This window comes from Phyllobates terribilis, unplaced genomic scaffold, assembly GCF_046119375.1.
Source record: "Phyllobates terribilis strain yellow unplaced genomic scaffold, ASM4611937v1 Scaffold_7__3_contigs__length_470593459, whole genome shotgun sequence".
Classification (NCBI taxonomy): domain Eukaryota; kingdom Metazoa; phylum Chordata; class Amphibia; order Anura; family Dendrobatidae; genus Phyllobates; species Phyllobates terribilis.
This window is the reverse complement of record NW_027362767.1, coordinates 231,365,309-231,381,805: the sequence shown is the minus strand read 5'-3', so window position 1 is coordinate 231,381,805 and position 16,497 is coordinate 231,365,309. Positions and strand designations below refer to the sequence as shown.

At 44.3% G+C, this 16,497-nt stretch overlaps 1 protein-coding gene across 3 annotated transcripts; it reads left to right on the top strand.

Annotated features, from left to right (window-relative positions):
• The first annotated feature begins 9 nt into the window (after window positions 1-9).
• RABEPK (Rab9 effector protein with kelch motifs) lies at window positions 10-10,892 on the top strand. 3 transcript variants are annotated; one of them, XM_073639802.1, is made up of 8 exons: window positions 10-74; window positions 1,703-1,771; window positions 4,957-5,114; window positions 5,852-6,004; window positions 6,637-6,798; window positions 7,214-7,363; window positions 9,864-10,013; window positions 10,522-10,892. In XM_073639802.1, the coding sequence occupies exons 2-8, from the start codon at window positions 1,719-1,721 to the stop codon at window positions 10,737-10,739; spliced, it is 1,044 nt and encodes a 347-aa protein (XP_073495903.1). In that variant the 5' UTR covers window positions 10-74; window positions 1,703-1,718; the 3' UTR covers window positions 10,740-10,892. The 3 variants fall into 3 exon arrangements, with proteins under 3 accessions (XP_073495903.1, XP_073495905.1, XP_073495904.1); XM_073639804.1 differs by lacking the exon at window positions 10-74 and adding an exon at window positions 88-150; XM_073639803.1 differs by lacking the exon at window positions 10-74 and adding an exon at window positions 193-252.
• The last annotated feature ends 5,605 nt before the right edge of the window (window positions 10,893-16,497 follow it).

The window sequence follows — 16,497 nt, the reverse complement described above, 5'->3', positions numbered from 1 at the left end:
AAACGGAAATGACAACTTTTTTTTTTTTTTTCTTCAACAAACTTTATTGAATGCCTTCAGAACAGACAACAGCGGTAAGATTCCGAATATTTATTGTCTGGTTAATAGAACGGCTTACAGCAGGGTGTATATCTACGTGACGGGATGAAGGTGACGATACCTGGCGGGGCTCCTAGTTGGTTTGGGTGGGTTGTTTGGGGAAGTGACGCGGTTTCCATGGTGACGGGGCCTGGTGTGCCGGAGGGCCCGGAGGTAGGTGACGGGGCTGGTGGCCATCAGCAGGGACAGGAATGAACGGACAAAGCAGTATATATGTAGCTTCATGAATTCAGCAGATATATATTTTTTCAATTTTATAATTTTTTAGTTCTTTTTTTCTGTTTTTTATTTTTTTTACGCACACACTTTTTTTTCCAGGTGTAAAACACATAAAAAAAAAGATACAACCTGCGGCCCAGGACGATTACGGTGATATTTTTTTTTTTTAAATTTTTTTAGAATTTTTTTTTTTATGTTTTACGGCTTAAAAAAATAAAAAATATGGTTTGTGGGTTTTTTTGTTTTTATTTTTTACACCCACACTTTTTATTTTTCTATCTACTTAGCTGGAAACTTGGAGGGCGATTTGTAATTATTTTTTTTGGACCATTTTGGAGACGTATAAAGTTTTTACCGCTTTTTTTTTTTTTTTTTTTAAAAAGGCGTTCCATGTGCTGGATAAATAATTGTTTTTGTTATTTTTTTACGGGTGTGGTAACGTCTTGTATATCTAATTTCTTAAATTCACTTTTTATGTTTTACTGTGTGTCGATATCTTATATGTATATCTTTTTTTTTATTATTATTAGATTTTCTACCCATTTTTTATTTTAGTTTTTTCCTTTTTTTTTTTATTTTTTACTGTAAAATTCGGACCCTTTTTTTCCCGGAAAAATAAAATTTCTGCATCTGTGATTTTTATTTGAAGCTGGTAAAACTTGTACCGATTATTATCACCATAATTATCATCAATTTACATTTTACAATTAGTCCAGCGAGAGAGCCTGATTCATTATTGCATTAGCGCCTTTTTTTTGGTCTAATATTTGGTGTTTTTCCTTCTGTTTTTCATTTGCACCTTTTTTTTTTTTTTTTTAACTTCTACTTTTTTAAAAGTTTATTTTATGTGTTCCCTTGTTTGCCCATCATTGTAGACAATGTTTGGGATTTCCAGATTTTTGGTTCTTTTTTTGGCTCAATTGTGACTTTATCAAAATTAGACATTTTTTTGGCCCCTCTCCCTCGCCGTTTTGGTTTTATGTACATCCAAAACTTTTCCACTACATTTGCATAGCAGTAAATGTGTTTAAAAAGTCACAAAAAAAAGTTAAGGAAACAAATAAAGCATTATTTTTATTTTGCAGAAAATTCATAAGTCGCATGCATCATTTTCAGGAATTTCAGCGGATACCACGAGACAAAGAAAAAATGCTAATGATGAATTTTGCCCTTTATGATTTTTTTTTTTTTTTATGTGTCCTTAAAACATGTCCGTGATTTGTCTATTTTAGACCTGAATTCCATAGATCTGTTACTACAATGGAACAGACAAGTGTTACTCCCAATCAGACATGTGAACAGAGCCATAGCTTCTAGGACACATTCTTGCATCGTCTGTTACAGCCAATGAATCGTAACCCTCTTTTTTATCTTTTACTACTAGACTGTGATTGACTACTATGGAAATTTTGGGTGTTTTAGAACCAGAAGATGAACCTAAAGAATCCATGTGGTGAGTATCTGCCCCCGCGCTGTTAGGGCATGTGCCGATTTCATCACAGATTTTATTTTCCCTTTGAGAGGAGATGATGCGGGAGAGCTGCAGCGTTTGCTTACCTAGATATGAATGTGGTATCAATCCAGGGTTTTGGGTACAGTCCTGCTCATTTTTATTGGCAGCCATGAAGTTTAAGTACATAATGTGGACTATCTCCTGAAAAAAATGAAACAGTTTTCTGTATAGAGCACTAGTGTTAAATACAAAAGAGCAAATGATAAACAATAATTTAAAGCAAAAAACAATGGGAGGCAAAAATAGAAAAACCTAAAGCTTGCTGTGACACTGGTATTGGCACCCTTTACATTAATTTAGTATGGAAACCCATTTTGACTTGCCTGTGGTAAACCACAAAAGAGATTCACCTGTGATTAATTGTCGGTGCCCGTGTGACATGAATTAGCCAATGAACGATGACTTCAGTGTTTTAAAAAGCCACATGGTAGGCCCTGTTCCTTTGTCACAATGGTGAAAACAAAGGAGCTGTCTGAGGACATCAGAATTGCTATTAGCAAACACAAGACTGCCACAGGGTATAAGGCCATCTCCAAAGACCTTGGTATCCCAGTTTCAGAAGTGCACAATGTTATTAAGAAGTTTGCCAAGCATGGAACCGTCAATATCCTCCCTGGGCGTGGGGGAAAGAGGAAAATTGACAAGAGATGTCTTTGAATGTTGGTACGAATGGTGGAAAAAACACCACGTCAAACATCCAAAGACTTGAAGGCCAACCTGGAACAGTCTGGGGTCATGGTTTCAACAAGTACCATACGCTGCACACTTAACCAAGCAGAGCTTTATGGGTAAAGGCCAAGGAAGAAACCATTGCTGTAGAAAAGACATAAAAAGGAACGACTGATCTTTGCAAAAGAGTACATTGGCAAACCACAATCCTTCTGCGAAAATGTTTTGTGGACAGATGAAACAAAAATAGAGCTTTTTGGCAATGCAAAGCGACAGTTTGTTTACAGATAGTGCAATGAAGCTTATAAGGAAAAGAACACCTTACCAACAGTTAAGCATGGTGGAGGATCCGTAATGATGTGGGGTTTACTTTACTGCGTCTGGTACTGGAGGCCTTGATCGTATCACAGGAATCATGAAATCAGAGAATTATCAAGAGATTTTAGAGCTAATAGTCCCAGTGTAAGAAAACTTGGTTTGACTAGAAGATCATGGGTCCTTCAGCAAGACAATAACTCAAAGCACACATCCAAAAGTACACAGGAATGGTTGAAAAAGAAAAAATGGACTGTTTTAAAATAGCCAACAATGAGTCATGACCTCAATCCCATTGGAAATCTTTGGGATGAGCTGAAATCTGCCATTGGGAAAAAGAACCCTGCAAACATTCAAGAGCTTGAACAAACTGCAAAAAGGAAAAGTGGGAGAAAATCCCAGCTGAGAAGAGCAAGAAGCTTATAGATGGATACAAGAAACGTCTAGAGGCTGTCAGCAATGCCAAAGGGTGTGCAACCAAGTATTAATTAGGGATGGCTTTATTGCTGCACATGCGGTTTATTCTGTTTCTTCTTTGAAATTGCAACATGGAAGTTGAAAAACAATGTTTTATTGTTGTATTACTTTGGACCACTAATTAAAAAATCCTGAGGCTATAACTTTGGTACATTTCCATTTACTTCTGAAGATATTGTACAGTCTATGGAAAAAAATGAAGGTGTGTAAATAATGGTGAGCAGCACTTAATATATCTCTTCCGTAAGCTTAGACAGTTAAAGAAATACACAACAAAGTAAATAAATATATCCATAACTATATCTGAGTGGCTATTCACAAGAAAATCTTAAGGCGCTACACCAAAAGAGTGAATAACCACCATGAGAACATGTAAATATCTCGTAAAAAATATATATTTTTTTACCTTTTATATATTAATAAAATTGTGGAGTATGTAAGATGGCCACTGGACAGGTCCTTGAGAGGAGATATGTATCATCGAGGTTTGTAGCTTCGGTGATGTAAGCCTGGGAAAACATGCTCCAGCACGTATAGTGCTTAGAGAGCTAATAGGGCAAATCAGGGCCAGGTTTACGAGTAGTCAAAGATATACTGGCTGCTCCCATATCTCATCCCGGGGGCGTGGTATGGCAGATAAAAAGGAGACCAGTTGTCTCATTCAGTGTTTGTGTCTGGAGGTGTGTAGACAATTTTTCCCTAATTTAAGAAATAAACATTTTTGGTGTTGCCGTGTCTCTGTATTCATATATGTAATTTGTAGTAAACGGATGATAATACCCACGATAACTGCTAATAAGAACTGGTTTGTATTTGGTTGACTTATAGGTTTTTTTTATTTGTGTGTTTCTTTTATTTAGTTTTGATTGTTTCTAAAAAAAACAAATTTAAAATGTGAATGTATCTTGATATCTTATACAATAAAAATTGATTTGATTGAAAAAAAATAAAAAAAGTTTTGGGTAGTTTTGATAGAATCTCTGTTTTCTCTGCCGCCGATGTAGCACTGCTCAGAATGCTGAGTGGTATATAACCCCGCCCACAGCTCTGATTGGCAGCTTCCTCTGTACAGTGTCAGCAGTGTGCCAATCAGTGGTGGGGGTGGGGTTACACAGATTAGCTGGACTGCTTTGCACATGAGACCTAGTCCTCTAGTGATAATCTCCTGCTGATAAATCACTGATTGTGTTGAAACTACAGCGCACAACCTGGTAAGTGACACATTGCTGGAATCAGGCTCTATTGCTCTATATTATGGTGCTCTCAGATTAAATAGCAAAAACATGCTGAGAGATTCCCTTTAAGTATTCTGGCCTATGTAATGGCAGCTTTATATGGGGACATACTGGCTCATTTAGCCAAAAGGCATAATATGTTTTTGGCTAATAAGATAGGAGACTCGTCCTTGTAATATCCTTCCCAAACATATGGCGGAATATGTAGGGTACAGATGAGCTCTTCCTAAATGGCCCATGGGATACAAGGAAACCGTTTCTCCCAATTTGACCCCCCCACCGGCTGACTTACTGCGCCTTATATTTTCCCTTAGATCCTTTTTAATATGTGTCTCATGTAAGATCGAGCTTAGAAATGACAGCAGACCTATTGAGCAGTATGTTTCCTAGATGTCCCTGATCTCCTCATTCTTGGGTATCTCTCCACAGGTACGCATTCGCTCCTAATGGAGAAGCTCCGAGCCCTCGTGTCGGCCATACATGTCTATATGTACCTGCCCCCGATGTCCAAGGGAAGGGAAAAGTGGTCATTATTGGAGGGGCCGATCCCGGATGCTGCTATTCTGACGTGCACATTATAAATCTAGGTAAGGCAGTGGTTGCTGGTTAGTCACACTCATATAGTTCAATTATTATCATGTTTTACACTCGAAGATTTCCCAATCTCGGGGGTCTGACTGCTGGGACCACCAGCGATCTCTAGAGCATTGGTCATTCATGCGCACTGCCACTCCACTCATTCTTATGGGACTGCCAAAGACCAGCCGAACACAGCTCTTACTTATCCCTGGCGGACCCATTAGCAATAAAGGAGCGGAGGTGGTCATGATAGACCCCCTGCTCCTTTCACAAGGGGCTCTTCAGAGCTCCAGTTCTCGGGATCAGTGGGGGTGCCCATTGGATAGTGAATAACTTCCAAACTTGGGAATACCCTTTTAAAGAGGCTTAGTATGTTTGATCTCTGCAGTTCTTCAAACTCATTGTCCCCATGACAAAACTTCCTGCACTATGTTTTATTCTTCTAGAGATATTGTGCCAATCTATTCTCCATTCACACCTAAAGTGAATAGCAGCAGTTATGTTTGTCCATTAAGTCACATATATTAATACAATGTCCTTATGACAAGGCAGAACCACAAGACATGAAGTGTTGTCATGAGTGCAGCAGAGGTGCTCACAATGCCTATAACACAATATATAACCACACTAATGGGACTTTTAGGAAAAAACAACTTGATGTTTTCCTCCTTCCAATATTCCTATGTATCAGGCACGTGCTTCCGGTATCGGTTGAACACTATTTCCCTTTACATTTTTTCTTTAGACACTTATGAATGGGACGACGCAGACTGGAAGGAGCTGTTACCACGTTATGAACACGCCTGCTTCACATGTACCAGCGATCCCACTAGAATCTGGGTGTTTGGTGGAGCTGAACAGGCCGAGAACAGAAACAGCACTCAAGTAATAAGCCCAGGTATGCATCCTGTACAGACGCGTCCTGCCTTAACCTGCCTCTAAAACAGGGGACAATGTATAGAGAAATTTTTTTTTTTTATTTTTTTTTTTAGTTCTGTTTTTATTTATGCTGATTTCTTTTTAATCTTTATTTTATTTACTACTATTTCTTATTGTTATTATTTTTTTTTTCTTATATAGATGGGGTGGGGGAGGCTTTTTAACATATCCATACATTCTTATTTTTTTTGTTAAAGTTTCCACTATAGTTAGGGCAGGTATATTCGCCCTCTTCTACAGGAAAATTTCAGCTTTCTATCTAGGTTTCCTAGGATCCAGCTACTCCTATTCCCTCCTCTGAATCAGTGATCATATGTTTACTGGGTCCGGAGGAGGAAGCACAGTAAGTGCTTCCTAATCTATATAAAAACCAGGAAAGATTTGTGGACTTACTTGCTTTGCTGAATATTGAAGAATCAAATTAGAAAAAATTAAACATGTGTCTTTATTCTCGACGCGTTTCGAAGTATAATACATGTTTTTTTCCTGAGGAACGCATCGAAAATAAAGCCATATGTTTAATTAACAGCTCTTGCTATAAACAGGATAACTTGACATATGTTTAAGTTAATTATCTTCTCTATTTTTCAGAAAATGGCTCATGGAAAACCCCAAAAATAGAAGGAGCTTGCCCTTCGCCAAGGACGTTCCATACATCCTCTTCTGCCATTGGGGACAAATTCTTTGTTTTTGGAGGAGGAGAGAAAGGTGCAGAACCTTCCGCAGATAACAAACTCCACATGTTTGATACAAGTAAGATGTAATATTGTTTTTATTTTTGCATAAGGAGATGAAACGTGAACCTACAAGTATGCAGAAAAACACAAGATCCTATAATATAATCATTTGTTTAAACCTCTTGTATTAGTAATTTTGCACATACTGGTCAGAGCCATCCTTTCGTTTTCCTACTACATCGGTGTAAACTCACATTACATCCCAGAGGGTGGAGATAGAAACATAGGAGACAATACGGACACTATTGCTGGTCTGTGCTGCTATTGAGAACATAATCAGTAATACAAGAGACTTAGAAATATCAATTATAGTACCAGATCCTGCATAATAATCATTTTACCTGCATAACCAGAGGTACATCTTAAGTATTAATATAATGCAATTAGATACATGAAATCCATATGCTTATTGAAAGATTCTTTTTTCATAGCCAGCCTGACATGGATGCAGCCGGCGACATCTGGTGATCCCCCTAAGCCACGTCATGGACACATTATTGCAGCTGTAGGAACCAAGCTATTCATCCATGGTGGGATGGCAGGCTGCTCATTTTTTAACGACATGTTCTGCATTGACACAGGTAAAATCAATGCATATGGGTAATGTTAAAGGGAACCTGTTACTTTATTCCTGCTGCCTTAAAGGGGTTGTCCAGTCTGAAGCTACAAGTCTGCAGTCACTTTATGTGACTGCCGACTTGTGAATCCTCACATCACACACACTGCCCGCTGTAAGGATCCTCCAGTACCGGCGGTGGCCACGTGACCACAAGTATGTGATTTGCATACATTTTTCACGTGCCAACAAGATTGGCAGAACGGCGCTCAATTCAAGAGAATTGAGCAAGGCCGGATACAGGCTAGTCGTAATATGGCTGGAAGTATGCATATCACATACTTGCAGTTACATGACCACCCACCGCCGGCACCGGAGAATCCTAAGTGTGCTCGATGTGAGGGTTCACAATTCTGCAGTCACATAGTGACTGCAGACTTGTAGCTTAAGGCTGACAACCCCTCTAACCATGAGCAACAGGAATCGGAGAGTAGCTACGTGATTGCAGGCAGGTACATATTACTCTGAAATGCTGCGTTTAGGGGACAGCTTCTGTCTAAGGAACAAAGGCAGAGACGTAAGCAGTCCGTCGCTGCCCGCGGACCTATTCAATCCACTCTGTTCTAGTTGATAGGTCTCTCCCTTGTATAATAATAATAATAATCTTTATTTATATAGCGCCAACATATTCCGCAGCGCTTAACAATTCACAGGTTCATATACAACAGTCATAAGTAATAGAGCTAAAGATAATACAATAATTACAGCAAAAATAATGGCGACCCTGCTGGTAAGAGCTTACAATCTACAATGAGGTGGGGGTGACACAAAGTACAGGGGCTTATTTACAACGATGGTCCAGCCATCTTGAGGGGATGAGGGATAGATAAAGGCTGCATGAGCTCATCACCAGCCAGTATTTGTGGTGCTTTTTGGTTCGGTGGAGAGTTGTGTGGCGAAATAAGGGATGGGCTATAAGAAGATAAAAGGACTTTGATTAGGGAAGGTGATAGGCTGCCCTAAACAGGTGGGAGAGCCTAAAACTGTGTAAATTGTGGTTCATCCTAATTTCTTGGGGTAGAGCATTCCAAAGAATAGGTGCAGCTCGGGAGAAATCTTGAAGCCGGGAGTGGGAGGTACGGATTAGTGTGGATGTTAGTTGAAAGTCGCATGTATGTGTATATACGGAGAAATATAGTAGCACTGTGCAACGCTAAGTATGCAAACATGAAATTTGAATTGCATTACTTCTCTAGAAAATAGAAATACCTAGTAGCCACGGTAAGGCGTTTCTCGTTACTAGGAACCTACCTAATGTGAATCTTCTCTTAGAGAATAAAGTCTGCATGTGTATGGGAAGGTAAGATCCTCTTGTAATTAAAACCTCCTGAGGCTTAGGATTCACATTAGGTAGGTTCCTGGTAACGAGAAACGCCTTACCGTGACTGCTGGGTACACATGAATTGGTCAGTTTATGCGCTAAGATTTCTCAGTTATTTCTATTTTCTAAAGCAGTAATGCTATTCAAATTTCATATATTTCATGTTCACATACTTAGCGCTACAGAGTGCTACTTTATTTGTTAGTTCTATATGGAGATGGCTACTCTTAGTAAGCACCTTTCAAACTTCTGTTTGGAAGTGACGGTCAGTCTTTTGATATTTGTATGCATAGGCTTTCTGGCTGAGCACTCCACCCCTAAGCCTCAGGCGGTTTTAATTATAGCAGGATCTTACCTTCCCATACACATGCAGTAAGCACCTGTACACACCTATTTTCTGTTTGGAAGTGACAGTCAGTTTTTTGATATTTTGTATATAGGGAGAGACCTGTCATACGACTAGAACAGGGTGGGGAGAAGTCGGACTAGTCCAGTCTCACCTTGTTGTCCAGTCTCACCTTGTTGTCCAGTCTCACCTTGTTGTCCAGTCTCACCTTGTTGTCCAGTCTCACCTTGTTGTCCAGTCTCTCCTTGTTGTCCAGTCTCTCCTTGTTGTCCAGTCTCTCCTTGTTGTCCAGTCTCTCCTTGTTGTCCAGTCTCTCCTTGTTGTCCAGTCTCACCTTGTTGTCCAGTCTCTCCTTGTTGTCCAGTCTCTCCTTGTTGTCCAGTCTCTCCTTGTTGTCCAGTCTCTCCTTGTTGTCCAGTCTCTCCTTGTTGTCCAGTCTCTCCTTGTTGTCCAGTCTCTCCTTGTTGTCCAGTCTCTCCTTGTTGTCCAGTCTCTCCTTGTTGTCCAGTCTCACCTTGTTGTCCAGTCTCTCCTTGTTGTCCAGTCTCTCCTTGTTGTCCAGTCTCTCCTTGTTGTCCCGTTTTTCAAGCCATGTTCTCTCTGAAATGCCTAAGTGTTTCAGAGTAATGCGTATCTGCCTGCAGTCGTGCAGCCAGGATCTGATTCATGCTGATCGTGGCTTCTGCAGCAAGAATCGAGCGACCGGTTCCCTTTAATATACAGAATATTGTTCAATGGGCAAAAATTATAAACTGCTTTTATATCAGATTAGAGTATATGAAATATTTTATTCTTTAGATACTATGAAGTGGGAGCAGCTGAAGACGCAAGGAGAGTCACCTCCTGCTTGTGCAGCTCATTCTGCAGTTTCCTGGAAAAAATATATTTATGTCTTTGGCGGGATGACTTGTGGCGGGCCTATAAGCACAATGTACAGGTTTGACACAGGTATGAGAACTAAAAATTCCAATTAATGTAAAGGCGGCCATAGACTTGGCTCATCTAACACCCAACCAATAATTTGTCCTAACTCACTGCCAGCACCACATTTGGAGCAATGAAGGGTCAGGATTGCTGGATTTATAGAAGCAGAATCATTTTGTTTTGTACCTCTTGGTTCTGGTGCTGTATAAGCGCTAACACAGATACAGCACCAGAACCCAGCTCATAGTGCATATACACACTAGAACCAAAATCATTGTAAATACACAGCACCAGACCAAGTTCCCAGCAAACATTCAAACTCTGCAGCATACAGTTGCCGCTTTTTGTTCTTAGTCCTTCCTTGATAAAAAAAAATACAAGTGTGTGGATGACAGCAACCTGCACATGGGCACTCTGTGGATAAGAGAGGGAGGTGTATTTTACGTAGGTTTCACCTGCTGCATTACAAAGGGAGAAATCTACAATAAAAATTTTTCCATTATAAATTGACTTTTTTTTTCTTTTTCAATAGAGGAACATATTTGGACACAGATGAAGTTCGACTCCCCTAGTCCCCCGGCACGGCTAGATCATTCTATGTGTCTTGTTCCTTGGAAAATAAGGATAGACACTTCTGCTGAGGACCATATGTTGGAGAAGTCCGTGCCAATCTGCCTTATCTTTGGTGGCATGGACATTGCTGGAGAGCTCTACAATGACTGCTATGTAACCGCACTAATAGAAGCATAAGCAGTAACAGATTGATCAGTATTTCAAGCCTCAAATCATCTTCATATCCGTTGTAACTTCCATTGAATATTGTAGACAATTACATAAGGGTCTGCGGTGTATGTATAAATAGCCATGTGCTTCTGTAATAAATGTTTTTTTTTTATTTCTTTATTCGATTGGTTGAGGTGAAAATGGTTTTGTTTCCAAAATGCATTAGGCTTGTTTAGGTGTTCTTTTGCATACTTCTGACACTGAATTTTATGGTTATGATACAGGAGAGGTTTTCTTCTGATGACTCTTCCATGAAGGCCATAATTCTGCAGGTGTTACTGAACAGTAGAACAATGTATCACAACTCCAGAGTCTGCTAAATCTTTCTGAATGTCTTTTGCAGTCAAGCTTGGGTTCTGATTTGCCTCTCTAGCAATCCTACGAGCAGCTCTCACGGAAAATTTGCTTTGTCTTCCAGACCTTATCTTGACCTCCAACTGTTCCTGGTAACTTCCATTTCTGTATTACGTTTTGAACTGAGGAAAGGGCAACTTGAAAACGCTTTGCTATCTTCTTATAGCCTTCTCCTGCTTTGTCGGCCTCCACCATTTTTAGAGTGCTAGGTAGCTGCTTAAAAGAACTCGTAGCTGCTGGTTTTTTGGCACAAGGTTAGAGGAGGCTGGGTTTTTATAAACCTGGAAAATTTGCATCACCTGGCCTTTCCTAATGATACTAGTGAACAAGCCATAACCCTATCAGGCTAATTAAGGTCTGAAACCTTGGTCAAAGTTATCTGAGCCCACAAATCTCCAAGGGTGCCCAAACTTTTGCATCGGCCCTTTTTCTTTTTGTAATTTTTAAAATGTAAAAGATGAAAAAATATATATATATTTTTACCTAAAATACAAAGGAAATGTGTCATCTTTAACTATAGCCCTTTTAGAGATCATTTCATCTTGAACTTGCTTAACTGTTCACAATAACAGTAAGTCAGTATTCATTGTAGCAATGCCAGGTAGGCAAGGATTAAATCCTATCTCTGCATGCTTTGATTAGTGCACCTGGCTAGCTCTGTATATAAACAGGCTAGGTGTTCATATACATCAGTCTGCTAGGGCAGATGAGCAGACTGGATGTGCCTTGAAGTTGAGGAAATAAACAAGCCAGAATCTCTATGAACTTAGTCTGCACAGGCCATGTGCACCAAACTGCAAGTATCACTGGTTGCTTTGGACTATAGCAGTTTTGTTTGACCGAGCTGGGACTATCTCAGCGGTATCTGAAGTTGCCTGTGTGAACGCTATCTAAGCTGTAGTGCCGGCGTCCCTGCCCTCTGCTAGGCAGGGACGCTGCTCCCCTCACCGCTCTGCTCCGTGCCCGGCGTCCCTCTCCCGCTCTGCTGTCAGCGCGCGCTCCTTCCCGGCGTCCTCCCCCCGCTCTGCTCTCAGCGCGCGCTCCTTCCCGGCCCCTGTGCTTAGGGCGTGCGCGCGCGCGCTCCCCTCCTCTTAAAGGGGCCGCGCGCGCCGTCCTAAGGAGTCCCCGGCCAATGGCCGGAGGACTTCATCATATGTAAGGCACCTCCTCCAAAATGGAGGTGCCCGAGCAATGTTGTTTGCACCAGTGTCTCACCTGTGCTTCAGCCCTCAGGTCCCGTTGCCAGTTACCTGCCAGTTACCTGCCAGATTCCTGCCTGACTACTTGTTACCTGCCTGCTAGTCCGAGGTCCGACGGTCTGCCTTACCATTCCTGTCAGTCTGTCTAAGGACCAGCCTGTCCGCTCACCTGGGAGCGCACATCAGCCACCTGCCTGCTTGCCTGAGGTCCGACGGTCTGCCTTCCAAACTCCTGTCAGTCTGTCTATGGACCAGCTTGCCCGCTCACCTGGGAGCGCACATCTGCTACCTGTCTGCTAGCCTACCTGGAGGCTCCGCCGTCACGTGCTGTGACCACCTGCCTGTCCAGTGTCCCCTGCCCGCTCACCTGGGAGCGCTCATCCGCTACCTGTCTGCTAGCCTACCTGGAGGCTCCGCCGTCACGTGCTGTGACCACCCGCCTGTCCAGAGACTTCTGTCCGCTCACCTGGGAGCGCTCATCTGCCGCCTGTCTGTTGGTCTTCCTGGAGGCTCCGCCGTCACATGCTGTGACCACCCGTTCATCCAGGGACTCTCGCCTGCTCACCTGGGAGCTCACGTCTATCATCAGCCGCAACAGGTCGTACCAACCCTTTACCTAGAGACTTCCCCGGTCACTTGCCGTGACCACCAGCCCGTCCATCCAGAGACTGCCTCGGTCACTTGCCGTGACCTCCAGCCCGTTCACTCAGAGACTATCCTGTTCACCTGCTGTGACTTCCAGCCCATCTTCCCTGGTCGCCACCCGCTCCCTTACAAGGACCGCCCCCTTGTATAGAAGCTCAGAGGTTCCGCCTCCCAGACCCGTTACAGTTTGCTCGGGCCATGGAACCCGGTGGCACCCAAGCTCCCTCGCTCTCGGACCTGTGTCATGAACTGTCTCGTTAAAGGTCCCAACAGGAGTCCATCCTGGGTCACCTGCGGAATGTCAATACTCGCCTGGACACTCTGACTGCTCCACCAGCAACCTCCGCCAGTGCCATGTCTCGCAATCCGGCAGCTCCGCTGCCCACTAATACCATGGTATCCTACCCCGGACCCCGGCTTTCTGCACCTCCTCGCTTTGGAGGCGACTCCGCCCAGGCTCGGGGCTTCATAAATCAGTGCACCCTGCACTTTGAACTATTGTCCCACCAGTTTAACTCCGACCGGGCCAAAATTGCATTTATCATGTCCCATCTCACCGGGGAGGCCCTGGCCTGGCTAAATCCTCTATGGGAGAGAGGAGACCCCCTGGTGTCCGACTTGCCTGCTTTTCTCACGGCTTTCCGGAAAGTCTTCGACGAACCCGGACGGAAGACCTCATCCGCATCATCTCTGCTACGCCTCCGTCAGGAGAGTCTCACCGTGGGCCAATATGCCATACGGTTCCGTACCCTTGCCTCGGAGCTGGCCTGGGATAAGACGCTCTGGTTTCCGTCTTCTGGGAGGGTCTGTCCGGCCGTATTAAAGATGAGCTTGCCGGTCGGGACATTCCTACCACTCTCGATGATTTAATAACTCTTGCCACCCGGATTGACCTACGGTTCCAGGAGCGTGCCAGAGAGGTCACCCGTGAGAGGAGATTACCACGTCTAGCTCCTACTTTTCAGAAACCCGTTACTCCTTCTGTCTCTTACCAGGTACACTCTCCTGAGCCTATACAGGTCGACCAGACCAAGATGGTCAAGACCCGTCAGGACTTACGCCGTGCCGAGGGGACCTGCTTCTACTGTGGCAGTAAGGAGCACCGGATCCGTGCCTGTCCGGAGAGGTCGGGAAACGCCTGTGTCTAGGTTCGCTCAGAGAGGTCCACCTAGACAAGAATAAATCCTCTCCATCCCTGCTGTTGTCAGTTTCAATCGTCTACGGGGAGAACCGTTATTTCGAACTAGCCCAACTTGACTCTGGAGCAGCCGGGAATCTTATTTCACAGTCCCTGGTAGAGAAATACCGCATCCCCACCAAACCTCTGGCTGTACCCTTGTCTGTTGCTGCCGTGGATGGGGGGCTCTTACCACGCCCCATCCAACTCATCACCGAATCCATTACTCTGCAGGTGGGAATGCTGCATTCTGAAAGTATCTCCTTCCATGTTCTGCCTGGACTCTCTCACGCCCTCTTGCTAGGTCTACCTTGGCTCCAGAGACATGCACCCGTTCTTGACTGGCAGACCGGAGAAGTCCTTCGCTGGGGACAGGGCTGCCATAAGACCTGTCTGGTTCCCGTTCATCCCGTCCGTCCTTCTCCTACCCCAGCTAATCTACCTGGACTTCCGATCCCGTATTGGTCTTATGCTGATGTCTTTAATAAAAAGGAAGCTGAGACACTCCCCCCTCATAGACCATACGACTGCCCTATCGACCTGTTACCTGGTACTTCTCCTCCCCGTGGGCGTATTTATCCATTATCCGCTGCTGAGACCCGCTCGATGTCCGAATATATTGAGGAGAATCTGGCCAGGGGATTCATCCGGAAATCTACTTCCCCGGCGGGAGCAGGCTTCTTTTTCGTCAAAAAGAAGGACGGCTCTCTCCGTCCCTGTATAGACTATAGAGGCCTTAACCAGATCACGGTGAAGAATAAGTACCCCCTTCCGCTCATTCCGGAGTTATTTGATCGTCTGAGGGGGGCTAGAATCTTCACCAAACTGGACCTCCGTGGGGCGTACAACCTGGTTCGTATCCGTCAGGGGGATGAATGGAAGACGGCATTCAACACCCGAGACGGCCACTATGAATATCTGGTAATGCCCTTTGGCCTCTGTAACGCTCCTGCCGTCTTTCAAGAGTTGGTCAATGACATCTTCCGGGACCTTCTCTACTCCTGCGTAGTGGTGTACCTGGACGACATCTTGGTCTTCTCTCCGGATCTCCAGACTCACCGGAGGGACGTTCGTCAGGTCCTGCTCAGGCTCAGGCAGAACCATCTCTACGCTAAATTTGAGAAGTGCCTCTTTGAGCAGACCTCGCTTCCGTTTCTGGGCTACATTATCTCTCAGACCGGCCTACAAATGGATCCTGAGAAACTGTCTGCCATCGAGAAATGGCCCCGACCGGAGGGGTTGAAGGCCATACAGCGATTCCTGGGCTTCGCCAACTACTACCGCCTCTTCATACCACACTTCTCTTCCCGGACCGCCCCAATTTCTGCGCTCACCCGTAAAGGTACTAATCCCAAAGAGTGGCCACCCGAAGATGAGGAGGCCTTTCTTTCCCTAAAACAGGCCTTCTCATCCGCCCCAGTGCTACATCGCCCAGATGGCAACAAGCAGTTCTTCCTGGAAGTTGACGCCTCCTCCTCTGGAGCCGGAGCGGTACTTACTCAAAAATCATCTTCCGGGAGGATGGTAACTTGTGGCTTCTTCTCTAAACTCTTCTCCTCCTCAGAGCGCAATTATTCCATAGGAGACCGAGAGTTATTGGCCATCAAGCTGGCATTGGAGGAGTGGCGTTACCTGCTTGAGGGGGCTCTTCACCCGGTAATAATTTACACTGACCACAAGAACTTGGCTTACCTCCAGCATGCCCAGAGACTTAACCCGCGCCAAGCCCGGTGGTCCTTGTTTTTTGCTCGCTTTGATTTTGTTCTTCATTTTCGCCCGGCTGACAAAAACGTCAAAGCAGACGCCTTGTCCCGATCCTTTCTAGTGTCCGATCTCGAGGATGAACCTAAACACATCATCGATCCCGCCAGAGTAATGCAGGTGGCTCCCGTGAGTCTAAATCGTCTCCCTCCCGGTAAGACGTTCGTATCAGTACCTGATCGGGAGAAGATCCTACACTGGGGCCATTCGTCTAAACTAGCTGGCCACGCCGGTCAGAAAAAGACCCTCCAGCTTATTGCCCGGCACTACTGGTGGCCTACCCTGCACAAGGATGTAATAGACTTTGTTTCTGCCTGTGTGTCCTGCGCCCGCAACAAGGTTCCGAGACATCTGCCAGCCGGTCGCCTCCTTCCGCTCCCAGTACCTGCTGCCCCCTGGCAGCATATTGCAATGGACTTCATAACTGACCTCCCACTCTCTGCCGGTTGTACGGTCATTTGGGTGGTCGCTGACCGCTTCTCCAAGATGGCTCATTTCGTTCCCCTGCCAGGCCTCCCGTCTGCACCCGAGCTAGCTAGAGACTTTATTCGTCACATCTTCCGTCTTCATGGCCTGCCCCTCCACATCG

Coding starts and splice junctions, on each gene's coding strand:
- RABEPK (XM_073639802.1), top strand. CDS start 1,719: ATGGAAATTTTGGGTGTTTTAGAACCAGAAGATGAACCTAAAGAATCC. Junction 1,772..4,956: donor GAACCTAAAGAATCCATGTG/GTGAGTATCTGC, acceptor ATCTCTCCACAG/GTACGCATTCGCTCCTAATG. Junction 10,014..10,521: donor AATGTACAGGTTTGACACAG/GTATGAGAACTA, acceptor CTTTTTCAATAG/AGGAACATATTTGGACACAG.